Genomic DNA, 15,714 nt, shown 5'->3' on the forward strand with positions numbered 1-15,714 from the left:
GCGCCAGTGCCGCGAAGGCTCCTCTTGCGGCATTTCCGGTCTCCGGGGCCTAGGGCGGCCTGGCGTTGGGCCTGGGCGAGGAGACGAGCCTCGTTCCGCCGCAGCCGCCATGGAGATGCCGCTGCCGCCCGAAGGTGAGAGCGGCCAAGGCCCCGCAGGCGCGGGGTGGCCGGAGGGGGGGAGTAACGGGCTGGGGGCGCGAGCTGAGCGGGGGGGAGCTCGGGGGCGGGGGGCGAGGCCGGGGCCCGGGCGGGGGCGGGGGCCGGACGGTCACGTCCCCTCTGCCCCCAGACCAGGAGCTGCGGAATGTCATTGACAAGCTGGCGCAGTTCGTGGCGCGGAACGGGCCCGAGTTCGAGAAGATGACGATGGAGAAGCAGAAGGAGAATCCCAAGTTCTCGTTCCTCTTCGGGGGCGAGTTTTACGGCTACTACAAGTACAAACTGGCGCTGGAGCAGCAGCAGCGTAAGTGCCGGGGGCGGCAGAGCACTCGCCGCCCCTGCCCGGGGGGTTGGCAAAGCAGCCTGGTCCCTAGCCCCCTGCTTTAATCGCTCCACTCTGTTACTTGGAGTGTTGTCCTGACTTCCGAGTGCAGAGGAAACCTGTGATGCGGGGGAGGAAACGGTGAATTTGATCTAGTTCAACCTAGAGTCTCTGACCTGGTGTGTTGTCCTAGGCAAAAGCTTGGCTAGAAGTTTATTCTATTTTTTTATAGCTAGTCCTTTGGTTGTGGTCACTTATCTTCTTTTAAGGATCCTCTTCTGGTCAAGTGTAGAAAAATTAAATGAGTCATTATGGAAAAGCTGATCTGACATACTTTAGATTAATGGAGATTGCCTATCTCCTAGAACTGGAAGGGACCTTGAAAGGTCATTGAGTCCAGTCCCCTGCCTTCACAGCAGGACCAAGTACCATCCCTGACAAATTTTTGCCCCAAATGGCCTCTGCAGCTCACCACCCTGCGTTTAGTAGGCCAATGCTCAAACCACTGAGCTATCCCTCCTCCCTTTAAGTATCCTTAGAATGAGAACGTCTGCAACAAATCCAGCTTGGGATGTCCAGGGTCCCATTGTTAAAAACATGTTAAAATCATGTTGAATGGTATGTGCTGAAACTTCAGACTAAGTATTCAGGAATGTGCTTCTGTTTAGTTAGTGTTAGTTTTATAATATAGAACTGTGTAAGTGTAGGGGGTGGGTGGGATTTGGCTTTGAAGCTAACTGCAGGGATAGTAGGGGTGTAAAGTCCCGTTAAACTAGTTAATCAGTTAAACTTAATGTTTAACCAGTTAACTGGAGGCAGGGAACTGGAGCACCCTCTGCCTGTCTCACACTGGGGCCAGGACCACCACAGTTGTGGTTGCTCTGGCTGGGCTGGAATGACCCCCGCCCACAGAAGGCCCCACTGGGCTGGAGCAGCCCCCCACCTGTATGTGTAGGTACTCCAGCCCCCATTGGTTAACTGTAATCAGTAAACCTCACCCATTAACCAGTTAACCATTAACAGCCCTAGTGGTTTAGGATATTGATGTAAACAAGTGGGTCACTTATGATTCTTACTGTGAACTTTTTTCCCCGCTGTAGTGCTCTGCAAACAGACTCAAGACATAGAGGCCACTGCACAGATCCCACCATTGTCACAGCCCTCTGTTCCACCAGCTGCAACTATCCCAGCTCCTCAGGGTGCTCCTTCTGTGGAAGAACTTATCCAGCAGAGCCAATGGAATCTCCAGCAGCAGGAGCAGCATCTACTTGCTATGCGACAGGTAGGGTCAAGATCAGCTTTGCTTACGTTGGGTTCCCAGGGGCAGCAGTTTGTAGTGTGCCCACGAGGGTATGGATTTAAGGGAATTCTGAACATCTTGCTTCTAGCTAGTGGTAATTTTAGAATTGTGGCCTGGGAGGAGACATGAGCTGGCATCACTTTGTGTATGGTATGTCCTGCAGAAAAGAAGTGATAACCTGTTTGGAGCAGAGGCACCCAACCTATTGGGAGAGTGAAAATGGCACTCAGCTTGCATAAAATGGCAGTTGCCCTACTCTTTGATATGTGCTGTGATTTTTGCGGAGACTTTCAGCATGCAGTGGTCTATTTTTATGAGGGTGAAACGTTGCTTTTTGGACCCAGTGGTTTTCATGGGACACAGCTCAGTACTGAAGAGGTGTTGCATCACACTGTAGAGTTCTCTGAGTATGGACCTAGATTATATGCTAAGCATTTAGCTCTTGCTTGGCTTCTTCTAGAGCAAGGGTTTTAAGATACCAGTAGAGACAGGATTTCTCATGGGGAATTAGGTAGACAAGGGGTTAGTGACAGCCAGCTTGAAACGTAGCTATAACTGTCTCAATGGGAGTAAAGAATCTTGGTCTCTGTAGAGGGCTTCCTGTGACTAGGAGCACAGCAGATTTATTTGCTGAATTTAGTATCAAGAGGATATTGGCAATCCTTAAAAGTGGTTTGTTTCTGTTTTTTAAAGGAACAAGTTACATCAGCAGTAGCCCTTGCAGTTGAACAACAAATGCAGAAAGTCCTGGAGGAAACCCAGCTAGACATGAATGAATTTGATAACTTGCTGCAGCCAATAATTGACACATGTACAAAAGATGCAATCTCAGTAAGTAAATGTCTTAAGTTCATCCATGTATTCTGTTCCTGCCTTTGCAGGTGATATACTTGTGTAACACATGCCCTGACGTGCTGCTTTAGGAGGGTGTATTTGTATGTAAATAGATCGGACTGGTGCTGTTTCAGCTGTGAATGTTATCCTCTCTGTTAATTGTGAGTGATTCCATGTTTCCTGTTCTGCTTATGAACAGCTCTTTGGAATTTGACTGCTGTTCTGTACATGAAGGCAGTTCACAGCCAGGAGCAAGTGGTACTTTGGGGAGTTGGGGCAAGAGATGGGGGCTGAACCATCCTACACAGGGAAACTAGATCAGTTCCAATTTACAGTACTATTAGGGCAGCTCATTCGTAACTCTGATGCTTTGGAAGTCTGGTAAAGGTCTCCATAGAGGGAAGAGAAAGCCCAAACAACAAATCATTGAATATCAGGCATTGAGCAAAAGCAAAATGGGATGCACAAAGCCCCAAAAGATGAGTGAGAGTAATTAAGTCTGCTAGACAAAATTCAGTGAAAAATATTTTCTTGACCCTGAAAGCCATTAAATATAATTACTACTCTGAACATAGTTTGTGACCTCTAGTAGTACCATATACAGTTTGTTAGCTGCTTCTTTGTTTAGTTGTACAGTATACTCAGTAACAGCAGTTACATGGGAATTCCTTTTCTTGCACAGTAGTGATCTGTTGTGTAGATTTCATAAATCAATGTGAACACGTCAGACTGAAAATCAATTTAAAATATTTTATATTAAAGGCTGGAAAAAACTGGATGTTTAGTAATGCAAAGTCTCCTCAGCACTGTGAACTGATGGCTGGACATCTACGAAATCGCATAACAGCTGAAGGGGCTCACTTTGAGCTTCGGTTACACTTAATCTACCTAATCAATGATGTATTGCATCACTGGTAAGGATTAAAATGTATTCTTCAGTTTGTTACTCTCGTTTGTTACACTCATTAGTTTAAGGGATAGTCAGGGAGCACCCTGGTATACAATTTATACTTGGTCTGATTTGACACAGTTTTTTAAATATGTTTTTAAGTACATGTTTCTATCATGTTTAGTGAGTGTAGCGTTATGTTTATAATTGCTGCAAAGTGCTAATAATTCAGTTCTTTAACTTTTAAAGTCATTGCCAGCTGAAGTTAAAAATGAGGTTACAGCTGGTTAAAAATGAAAAGTAGTTATTCATATACAAATGAGTTACTAACCATATATTTCTGTATTTGGATGAGATACATATGTAGATATTGTAGCTCATTTAACAGTATAATAAAGACTCATCTACTTTTTTCTCCCTTTTATAGCCAGCGGAAGCAAGCACGAGATCTTCTGGCTGCTTTACAGAAGGTGGTTGTACCTATATATTGTACTAGCTTTTTAGCTGTGGAAGAGGATAAGCAACAGAAAATTGCCAGAGTGAGTAGTTTTAGGTTGAGCCTTAGGTTTCTGTTTTCAGTGTTGGAGGAGCGGTGTAGCTTACTATACCCTAATTTTATTCTGTCACGCCTGTCATGTGCTTAACAGAATTTCTTTTTCTTCCTGGATTTATACAGCTTCTTCAGCTGTGGGAGAAAAATGGCTACTTTGATGAATCAATTATTCAGCAGTTACAGAGCCCAGCTCTTGGACTTGGCCAGTACCAGGTTAGCCATGAGAGAAAGTTGGGCTCTCTTTATAATTACATAATAGATTACAGACACATTTTAAGTGTCAAATGCAGTAACTCATTTTTTTTGTGAGATATAAATAGTAGCGGTATCTTTGTTATGAACTTTTACTCTACTGAATTACAAAAGTTAATAAAATGGGGCCACTTAAAATATAGCATAAAATAATACTGTTCTGATTAGGCCTAGTTTCTTCATCCCTTTATCCCATCAGCTTCCTCATCTCTGACCCTTCTCTCTTGATGTGTGTGTTCTCTTTACACCCACTTCCACTTTTTGCTTGCTTGTCTTTCATTCTTTTATTTCTCTGACTGTTGTTAAAGTTGTTTATAGTACCATATGTATTAGTGGTTAACCCCTTGTGAGCAGCATTCATTCTAGATGTCCTAACTCCCAACTTTCAAATAAGACAAGTACAGTTGGAAGAGGGGATATGTTATCTGGGGGAGCCTATATGAGCAGGGCTGGTATTTGTTGTGGCGGCAACAGCAGCTTCTTGGAAATGCTCATCTTAATTTGTATGTCATCCTGTCAGGCAACTTTGATCACAGAATATGCATCAGTGGTACAGCCTGTGCAGGTGGCCTTCCAGCAGCAGATACAGAACCTAAAAACACAACATGAAGAGTTTGTCAATAGCTTAACACAACAGCCACAGCAGCCGCAACAACAAATACAAATACCACCACCTGAGAGTGAAGTAAAATCAACACCCCCAGCTCCAGCTCCCACACCTGCTCCGGCTCCAACACCTGCTCCAGTCAGTCAAACAGGTATGATTGCATTCTCGGGCCTTGTGTGTTACTAAGTGTGTAAAATCCTGTTTAATTGGCTAACTGGTTAAACATACATAATTAAAGGGAGGAGGAGCGGGGGTGGGCTGCTCTAGGGTTGGGCTTGCCCCCCCACTGGCAGCAGGCTAGGGCTGCTTCAGCCCGTACAGAGCAGCCCCTGCCTGCGCCCGTGCACACACCCTGCTGCAGAAAGGGGCTGCATCAGTTGGAATCCTGGAGCAGCCCCTGCATGAGGGGTGCATGGGTCCGCTGCAGGCAGGGGCTGCTCCAGCCTGTCCAAAGCAAACCCTATCCATGACTGCTCACCTCAATTAACTGGTTAAACCTTCACATCTGTATGTGTTACAAGGCAATCCGTGGCAATTTCCTCAGAATTCATCACTTGTCTCCTAGTGGGCTGCTATTTAGACTGACTTAGCATCGCTTATAAGTTCAGTGGGCAGATACTTCTTGTTTTTATGGTGTCTAGCTTCTCAGGGCTAATTCTGGTTGTAGCTTTCATGAACTACTGCAATATAAAAATTGAATAACTTTTAAATTAGATTGAATACCTTATTGATTTGAAGTGATCGTCCCCATCTTTAGCCTTATGGTATTGTACCATTCTCTAACCAGAACCACTTGTGTTTAAGAGTTTACAGTATGACTGTAAATGTTCATGGGCAGGGCTTGGCGAACGGCGCCAGCCCCACATTGCGCAGGCGCCCGGCTGAAATGGCGAGTAGACTCAATACTTTGTCGAGCCCTATTCATGGGTCTGTTCTTGGTAGTGTGTGATTCTTATTTATCTTTGGTAGCTTGATTTAAAGGAGCTGGGCATTCACAAATACCATTAAATTCTGTTCAGGACCTTTGCAAATAATATCTTTGGATACTGATGTATGTACCTAAATACCTAGGAACACAGGTTTTTAATTTTGCCAGAGAAAAGCAATGCTGGCATATCAAATAAGGCCCTTTTAAAAGGGCAATCAACTTGAGTTGAATTTATTTGAATATTTTGATGAGTTTTCAGCAGTCACTCAAACTGAAAGATATTGGCAAAAATGTTTTTAAAGGTTTTTTCCCTTGTGCATTTGACAGCACTTCCTGTATGGAGAGAACAGATTCCATATTTATTAAATGGAGAAATGTGATTGTAAAGTCTGTTTTACCCTCCCAAAAAACTGGTAGGGGTTTTGGGGAAGACATAGGACTTGCTATGCCTTCATAAAAAAATTGCTAGACTTGAAGTTGGTGCCACTTCAAGATTGTGTGACATACTGAGGTTGTTGCACACTTGGAAAACAAGGTTCCCTCTAAACTGTGCTGCAGCAAGGTCCCATAGCTGCTTGGCTGCCATTTAGACCGGCTGAGAGAGTTTTGCTACTCGTGTCATCAGCAGGGAGCTGCTGCTGTAGTTGAGGGAGAAATACAGACCTCTTTCTCTCAACCCCCCCTCCCAAGCTCCAGGTAGTTCACTGCCTAGCAGCTCTGAGCCGCTGGGCTGGGCTCATTAATCAGCTGCAGGGCCGTGCTACACTGTGCAGCTTAGAGGAAACCTTGTTGGTAAGCGTTTACAACTATCCTGAAATAAAGAAACCAATAATTGTAGGCTCCTGGCCAAGGGGACACTTTTTTTTTCCTGTTTGGGTAACACCAGAACATTGGAAAATACATTGGACTAGTCACTAGGGCTGCGTCTATACTGCACTCTTCTTGCACAAAAGCCTATGCAAATGAAGTGCAGATTAGCATATTGCTGTGCTTCATTTGCATAAATAATTAGGGGCCGTTTTTGCGCAAGAGGCTTTTGCGCAAAAAGGAGCTGTGTAGACGGCTTTTGTGCAAGAGCTGTTCTTCCTGACAAAATGAGGAAGAATGGCTCTTGTGCAAGAAGGGGGGTTTGTGCAAAAAGGAACCGTCTACACAGCTCCTTTTTGTGCAAAAGCCTCTTGCGCAAAAATGGCTCCTAATTATTTATGCAAATGAAGCATGGCAATATGCTAATCTGCACTTTATTTGCATAGACTTTTGCACAAGAAGAGTGCAGTATAGACGTAGCCTAAATGTGTTTTATTATTAAATTCTTGCTGTAGGGAATTGGGGACTAGGTGATTCCAGAGTCTCTTGCTTTCTGTTGCTTTACTAGGATCCTAATGAGTGGGGACTGATTAGGCTCTTGCTCTAGAACATGGTGGAATCTCCATCCCTACAGGTTTTTAAGTGTTGGCTTGACAAAGCCCTGGCTGAGTTGATATAGTTGGGATTGGCTCTGCCGGAGAAGACAGTATGTCTGGGCAAAATTCACATTAGGGAAGAAAACTATTAGATCCTCTCCTGGGATAGTGCTTGGGGTGTGCTGTAGACTACTGGGATCTAATTTGGATATGGATAGAGACCTCTTTAATGTTTTTAATAAAGTAAATACTAATGGAAACTGCGTAATCATGGGAGACTTCAACTTTCCACATATAGACTGGAGAACAAGTGCTAGTAATAATACAATAAACTTCCGATAATCCGGCACCTATAGGACCCAGGGGGTGCCGGATTATCAAATATGCTGGACCATCGGAAGGGGGGGCCTAAGAGGGGCTGAGGTGGAGTGGGGGGGATGCGCCCCTCAGCACTGCAGGTCCAACCCAGCAGCACCCCAGCTGCTCTGCCCCAGGCGTCCCCAAGTCAGCTGCTGCTTAAACTGACCAGCGACTGACTCCGGGAAGCCGGGGGCAGAGCAGCTCCAATTGTCCGGCTGCCCAGAGCACTTCCGGGTTCCAGATGGTGCTGGACCATCAGGAGTGCCGGACCACTGGATGCTGGACCACTGGAGTTTTACTGTAATAGGGCTCAGATTTTCCTAGAAGCGATAGCTGATGAATTCCTTCATCAAGTAGTTGCTGAACCAGCAAGGGGGGATGCCGTTTATTTGGTTTTGGTGAGTAGTGAGGTCCTCATAGAAGAAATGGTTGTAGGGGACAACCTTGGCTCCAATGATCATGAGCTAATTCAGTTCAAACTAAATGGAAGGATAAACAAAAATAAATCTGAGACTAGGGTTTCTTATTTCAAAATGGCTAACTTTAATAAATTAAGGAAATTAGTTAGGGAAGTGGATTGGACTAAAGAAATTATGGATCTAAAGGCGGAGGAGGCCTGGGATTATTTTAAGTTAAAGTTGCAGAAGCTATCAGAAGCCTGTATCCCAAGAAAGGGGAAAAATTTATAGGTAGGTGTTTTAGACCAAGTTGGATGAGCAAGCATGTCAGAGAGGTGACTAAGAAAAAGCAGAAAGCATATAAGGAGTGGAAGATGGGAGGGACCAGCAAAGAAAGCTACCTTATTGAGGTTAGAAAGTGTAGGGACAAAGTGAGAGAGGCTAAAAGTCAGGTAGAGTTGGACCTTGCAAAGGGAATTAAAACAAATAGTAAAAGGTTTTATAGCCATATAGATAGGAAAAAAAATGAAGTGGGACTGCTAATCACTGAGGATGGAGTGGAGGTTAAGGATAATCTAGGCATGGCCCAATATTTAAAAAAATACTTTGCTTCAGTCTTTAATGAGGAGCTTAGGGATAATGGCAACATAACAAATGGGAATAAAGATGTGGAGGTAGATATTACCATATATGAGGTAAAAGCCAAACTCGAACAGCTTAATGGGAATAAATCGGGGGGCCCAGATAATCTTCACCCAAGAATATTAAAGGAACCGGTACATGAAATTGCAAGTCCATTAGCAAAATTTTTTTAATGAATCTCTAAACTCAGGGGTTGTACCATTTGACTGGAGAATTGCTAATATAGTTCCTACTTTTAAGAAAGGGAAAAAAAAAAGTGACCCGGGTAACTACAGGCCTGTTAGTTTGACATCTGTAGTATGCAAGGTCTTGGAAAAAATTTTGAAGAAGAAAGTAGTTAGGGACATTAAGGTTAATGGCAATTGGGACAAATTACAAAATGGTTTTACAAAAGGTAGATCGTGCCAAACCAACCTGATCTCCTTCTTTGAGGAAGTAACAGATTTTTTTAGACAAAGAAAATGCAGTGGATCTAATCTACCTCGATTTCAGTAAGGCGTTTGATACAGTCCCTCATGGGAAATTATTGGTTAAATTGGAAAAGATGGGGATCAGTATGAAAATTGAGAGGTGGATAAGCAACTGGTTAAAGGATAGACTACATCGGATCATACAGAAAGGTGAACTGTCAGGTTGGAGGGAGGTTACTAGCAGAGTTCCTTAGGGATCAGTTTTGAGACCAGTTTTATTTAATCTTTTTATTACTGACCTCAGCATCAAAAGTGGGAGTGTACTAATAAAGTTTGCGGATAGCACAAAGTTGGGAGGTATTGCCAATTCAGTAAAGGATTGAGATAGCATACAGGAAGATCTGGATGACCTTGTAAACTGGAGTAATAGCAATAGGATAAAATTTAATAGTGAGAAGTGTAAGGTTATGCATTTAGGGATTAATAACAAGAATTTTAGTTATAAGCTGGGGACACATCAGTTGGAAGTGATGGAAGAGGAGAAGGACCTCGGAGTCCTGGTTGATCACAGGATGACTGAGCCGCCAATGTGACATGGCTATGAAGAAGGCTAATATGGTCTTGGGATGCATTAGGCGAGGTATTTCCAGTAGAGATAAGGAGGTGTTGCTGCCGTTATACAAGGCACTGGTGAGACCTCATTTGGAATACTGTGTGCAATTCTGGTCTCCCATTTTTAAGAAGGATGAATTCAAACTGGAACAGGTACAAAGAAGGGCCACTAGGATGATTTGAGGAATGGAAAACCTGTCTTATGAAAGGAGACTCAGGGAGCTTGGCTTGTTTACTTTAACCAAAAGAAGGCTGAGGGGGGGACATGATTGCACTCTTTTTAAATATATTAGAGGGATAAATACCAGGGAAGGAGAGGAATTATGTAAGCTCAATACCAATGTGGACACAAGAACAAATGGATATAAACTGGCTAGCAGGAAGTTTAGAATTGAAATTAGATGAAGGTTTCTGACCATTAGAGGAGTGAAGTTCTGGAACAGCCTTCCAAGGGAAGTAGTGGGGGCAAAAGACCTATCTGGCTTCAAGATTAAGCTAGATGGGTTTATGAAGGGGATGGTTTGATGGGATAACATGATCTTGGCAACTAATTGACCTTTCACTATTGGTGGTAAATAGGCCAATGGTGGGATGATAGGAGTTACTATAGAGAATTTTTTCCTGAGTGTCTGGCTGGTGAGTCTTGCCCACATATTCAGGGTTCAGCTGATCGCCATATTTGGGATCGAGAAGGAATTTTCCTTCAGGGTAGATTGGCTGAGGCCCTGGAGGTTTTTCGCCTTCCTCTGTAGCATGGGGCACGGATCACTTGCTGGAGGATTCTCTGCATCTTGGGGTCTTTAAACCATCATTTGAGGACTTCAATATCTGAGATATAGGTGAGAGGATTATTCCAGGAGTGGGTGGGTGAGAGAGATTCTGTGGCCTGCACTGTGCAGGGGGTCAGACTAGATGATCATAATGGTCCCTTCTGATCTTAAAGTCTGAGTCTCTTCCAGCCCAATGATTCTATGAATGTGGTGGCTGTTTTGAGCGGGGTGAGCATTTGAGGGACTGAAGGTGTATTAAAAGTGTTGCTTGGGTCCTTAACTCAAATAATGTTTGGTTTTTCTTTGTTTAAATCATTGCTCTGGGGTGGGGCTGGGGATGAGTTCAGTATAGGGATGTGAATAGCTAGTCGCTTCCTCCCCTTGCTGCCTCTGTCAGAAAAAGGCAGCAAGGGGGGGGAAGAAAAGGGAATACTTCAAAGCAGCAGCACTGTGTGGAGCCTGGGATCAGCCGGGGACTCCCCCGCTGACCTCAAGCTGCCTGCAGTGCTGCCACTTTAAAACGCCATGTGGGGCATGATGTGGGGCATGATCAGCATTTCAAAGCGACAGCACTGCATGGAGCCTGGGATCATAGGGGAGTCTCCAGCTGACCCCGGACTCCAGGTGATACTGCTGCTTTGAATCACTGTGGGGAGCATGGGGCCAGGAGGGGACTGTCCTGTTGGCCCTGTGCTCCCCGCAGCACTTTCATCTTTGAAGGCGGAGGCTCCCTATCGACTAATCAAAGTTTTAACATTCTTAGTTCAGTATGTAGGCTGCCCCCGAGAGAGGGGAGTACCCCAGCCCTCTGTCAATGCAGCAGCTTGCGTTCAGATTGAAAGCACCTTTCCATAGCCACTGCAGCTCCAGCAGGCACAGCCAGGAGATGGGAGCATGTCCCCCAGCAGGGGCATGTCCTGATACATCTGCCCTCTGCATCCCCTAGCAAGAGCGAGGAGTGGAGCAAATTGTGCACTTTCCCTCACCTCTCGATGAAAGGGAGCAACCAACAATGTTCCCATAGAAATAGGGGAAGACCTTCAACATCCCCCTCCTTGGCCATCCTTCCTAAAGGGCCCCGGGGCCTGAGAAGCTTGGGGTTGGAGCAGTCCCAGATGGGTGGGGCACACGTCTCAGCCAGCTCTTTTCACTTCTTGGTGATTGTATCTTCTGTATAGTTTTATGAGAAGCAATTCCATTCTGGGCACATCCTGTCTTCTGGGCACAATCAAACCCTTGCCTTGGTTTAAGTTATGATAAGAGGAAGCTGCATACTGAATTTGGAGATCTTGAACAGACAGGCAGGCACACACAAATATATAGTAGATTTCCTTCTGTCTCCAGAAGCTGATATAAATATAAATATAAAACTAAATGATGGGTTTTAATTTGGTGGGCACCTCCTGACCTCAGCTTATTGAGCCCAGTGAAATTTGAAATGGACTAAGTCTGTAGATCAAACCAGTGTTTGGTAGCAATTCCATGCAACAGAGGGTGCTTCTTACGAGAGTCTCCAATTTATTTCAGATGATGGCAAATCACAGCTTCCTCTAGCTGGTTCTTCAGAATATGATACAACAGGGACTGGGGTGCAAGATCCTGCAGCTTCTGGACCACGTGGCCCTGGGCCTCATGATCAGATTCCTCCAAATAAACCACCCTGGTTTGACCAGCCTCATCCTGTTGCACCTTGGGGTCAACAACAGGTACCAAACATGTCACTATCGCTATGGTAAAGTACTATGCTGAGGTGCCCAATAATCGTTAGATTGTAAAAATCACATGGTAGGAGCTTGGTGAAAACCTGGAAATGCTCTAGTCCAGATTTAAAATATCTGCTAGGTAGATATTCTGTTCAATAACAGGTATTTTCTTATCGTTAATGACAGGACTGAGAACTCGGTTCCTCAAATTCTCCATCTGTTTGTCCGAACTTGCATGTAAAGCAGACTGTACACCAATATTTGTTCCCCCTCTTCTGTGCACATGCAGGACTCACGTGCTAGGTAGCAAAAATAGCCTTTTTTATTACATTATTTATAGCCTTATGACCAGCCTCCTTACCCTCCCCCCAGGGCCCACCACACTGTCCTCCATGGAATAACAACCACGAAGGAATGTGGAATGAACAAAGAGACTCAGGATGGAATAACCAGCGGGAGACCCCTTGGAATAACCAGCCAGATCCTTCTTGGAACAACCAGTTTGAAGCACCATGGAATAACCAGCATGAGCAGCCTCCCTGGGGTGGGGGCCAAAGGGAACCTCCATTTCGAATGCAACGTCCACCCCACTTCAGAGGCCCATTCCCTCCACATCAGCAACATCCCCAGTTCAATCAGCCCCCACATCCACATAATTTCAACCGCTTCCCACCTCGCTTCATGCAGGACGACTTCCCACCGCGTCATCCCTTTGAAAGGCCACCATATCCTCATCGTTTTGACTATCCCCAAGGGGACTTCCCTCAAGGTAAAGTGGGTGCTGAGGATGCTGATGCTGATTGCAGCTTAAAATTCCTTATGATGAGAGCTTGGTGTCAAACGAATGGGGAAAGCTCTGTCTCTTCAAGGGCTGGGAAGTAGCTATTTGCTTGTACTGAGAGTTATTGTGTAAGGCATTTGATGCCTCCTGCGTCTCGTTGTTCCTTTCTCTGATGTAATGGACAGTTGGAACTCATTATAAATTACTGCAGTTGGCCAAAGCCTCTTGCAAGAGTGTCCAGATGCTAGTGAAGGGGTGGGGCCAGGAGACTTCTTGTGCTCCCCCAGGCCAATAGGGGGGTTTGTGTGAGAAGTCTTCCTCCCTCCCCCGCCCCTAAAGAGAAATGCCACCTGTTTTAAAACAGCTGGTGGTTCCCTCTAGGCTCCTAGTGGGAGGAGACCTCATGCACTTTCCCTGCCCCCAGGCCAGTCAGGGTCTGGAGACATGGCAGTGCGTGAAGTCTCCTCACCCTGCAAGAGTATGTGGCGGCTAGAGTCATAATGGCTATTTTAAAACCTCCAGTGTCTGTCTCTAGCCACTGTGCGCCCCTGGCAGGGCATGGAAAGAATACAAGAGACTTTGCACTCCCCACCCACAGGCCCTGATAAGCCTGGGGGCAGGGAGTGAATAAAGCTCCACCCATTGTCAAAGGTGTGTGGCAGCTAGAGATAGAAGCCAGCTGTTTTAAAACAGCCAGTGTGTCTCGCCACTGCGGGGGTGAGGAGACTTTCCATCAGCTTGGCGGGCCAGATCCGGCCTATGGAGGGCCCTTTGCCCACCCTTGTGCTAGTGCAAACCATGTAGTGCTCTTTTTGCAGCTATGCATCTTAGTTGTAGATTTCCAAAGCTAGAAGGGTCCACAATGATCATCTGGTTTGACCACCTGCATAACTCAGGACTGCCACGAATTAACTCTTGCTTAGAATATAAGAACGGCCATACTGAGTCAGACCAAAGGTCCATCTAGCCCAGTATCCTGTCTGCCAACAGTGGCCAATGCCAGATGCTCCAAAGGAAGGGATCACAACAGGTAATCCTCACATGATCCTCCCCTGCTACCCACCTCCAGAGAAAACGGCTTCATGTCAAATAGCTCTTAGGGGCTCTAATTCAGGGGTTGGCAACCTCTTCCAACCAAAGAACCATGCTACATAAAAATTTAGAACAAGTGGTCAACAAAGAGTCATATTGGAATGCCCATTTGCATGACTGAAAATATACAACTTAATATTGATAATTGACATGATTAATAGCATAAACGAAACATTGTTCTCAGACTTTATTTAATGACACTTGTGCTGCTGCATCTTTTCGCACATTTCTTTGAAGTTTGCATCATAACTGGTCAAACTCAGGTTCATGCAGGCATTCAAGCTACCTGAGTAATTATGCTTTTTTAAAATTTCAGATTAATTTTTCATTTTAATTTAAATAGTTGCATGTATGGGAACGACAAAAGAGCCATATTTAGTTCCATACTGAGCCATATTAAGAACCATAGGTTGCAGACCCCTGCTCTAGTTCAGTCTTTTAGAAGTATGAGTAGGGAGAATAGCCTGAGAAATAGGCGTGAATAGAGTTAAACCCAGATAAGTTGATCCCTCCTCTGAATTCTAGTAGGGAACTGGAGAGACTTTTCTTCATTAAATGTAAAAGGGTGGGGGAGAGCCTGAAAATAGCAGAGAAATTTTTTCATGTTTAGTAGAACTCAATTTGAGAGACTACCAGCACCATCTAGAGTTAGGTAGTCCTAGTGCAGGCTTCTCCCTCCGGAGTGTGGGTGTGTCTGCCTGCCTGCTCGCTCATTCTTGCCCTATAGCAGCCTTTGCTGTTCCAGGCTAGAATTCCTATGCAGCTCTGCTAGAATATTTTACAGTGGCTCAGTTGTGTGCTGTCTTGGTACACACTAGGGCTGTGAACTGCTATCTGATAAGCAAATTCTTGTTGACTAGTCGCTTCCCCCCCTTTTGCTGCCTCTATCAGAGAGAGGCGGGGGAGGGAGGCAGAGAAGGGGAGGGAGTTCTTCAAAGTGGCAGCGCGGCATGGAGCCTGGGGTCAGCTGGGGCCTCCCCCGATGGCCCCATGCTCCATGAGGTGCTGCCACTTTGAAAGGCCATGGGGAACACAGGGCCAGTGGGGGACTGCTTGAGTTCCCGCTGGCCCCATGCTCCCCACAGCACTTTTGCTTTTGAAGGGCTGTTGCTACACTTCAAAGGCAGAGGCGCCCTTATTGACTAATTGAATAGTCAATGCAAATTGCATGGATTATATGATTAGCCAAATTGAAATTTTACATCCCTCGTACACGTAGCCAGTATTTTTGTCCACTAGGGGTCATATTGAGATCAGTCATTTCCTTATTTTAACAAGAACACTTTCTCTCCTTCCTTTCAGAATGCCTTTCTATGAATGCACTTGCATGTCATATCCTCCTGTGAAACCACTCCTATCTGTTTTGTCTATGCTTCTGATTTTGGAGATGGACGTCAGTAGTGTTTGAGTCTTTAGAAGTATATCATGTGGGCGTCGTCTTTGTTGAATGCGGGTTAACATGGTTTTGAGTATAGAAACTTTCATTTTAGCACTTTCCAAACTCAAGGTACCCAGAGTGACGGGTTTTTGAAATTTCCTATTGATGTAGGTGGCTGATATGCTAGGGAAGGAGGGAGACTGTAGGTGCTTCATGACCACAGACTTGTACCCAGTGTCTTGTCTTCCCTGTAGTATTTCATGAGCTTTCCTTGTAATAAGACTTTCCCCCCTTAGAATAAATGTATGTAGTGAGGACT

At 45.1% G+C, this 15,714-nt stretch overlaps 1 protein-coding gene across 4 annotated transcripts in view; it reads left to right on the forward strand.

Annotated features, from left to right (window-relative positions):
* CHERP (calcium homeostasis endoplasmic reticulum protein) overlaps positions 1-15,714 on the forward strand; it is a 26,350-nt gene continuing 10,636 nt past the window's right edge. For 3 of the 4 annotated variants that reach the window (XM_075903366.1, XM_075903365.1, XM_075903367.1), the window contains exons 1-10: positions 1-134; positions 292-465; positions 1,584-1,765; positions 2,477-2,614; positions 3,380-3,531; positions 3,934-4,045; positions 4,183-4,272; positions 4,832-5,069; positions 11,969-12,147; positions 12,517-12,913. In XM_075903366.1, coding sequence (XP_075759481.1) covers positions 110-134; positions 292-465; positions 1,584-1,765; positions 2,477-2,614; positions 3,380-3,531; positions 3,934-4,045; positions 4,183-4,272; positions 4,832-5,069; positions 11,969-12,147; positions 12,517-12,913 — 1,687 coding nt within the window. In that variant the 5' untranslated portion in view covers positions 1-109. The remainder of the gene's footprint in view (positions 135-291; positions 466-1,583; positions 1,766-2,476; positions 2,615-3,379; positions 3,532-3,933; positions 4,046-4,182; positions 4,273-4,831; positions 5,070-11,968; positions 12,148-12,516; positions 12,914-15,714) is intronic. The other variant, XM_075903368.1, reaches the window with a different exon arrangement.

Source organism: Pelodiscus sinensis, chromosome 19, assembly GCF_049634645.1.
Source record: "Pelodiscus sinensis isolate JC-2024 chromosome 19, ASM4963464v1, whole genome shotgun sequence".
Lineage (NCBI taxonomy): Eukaryota > Metazoa > Chordata > Testudines > Trionychidae > Pelodiscus > Pelodiscus sinensis.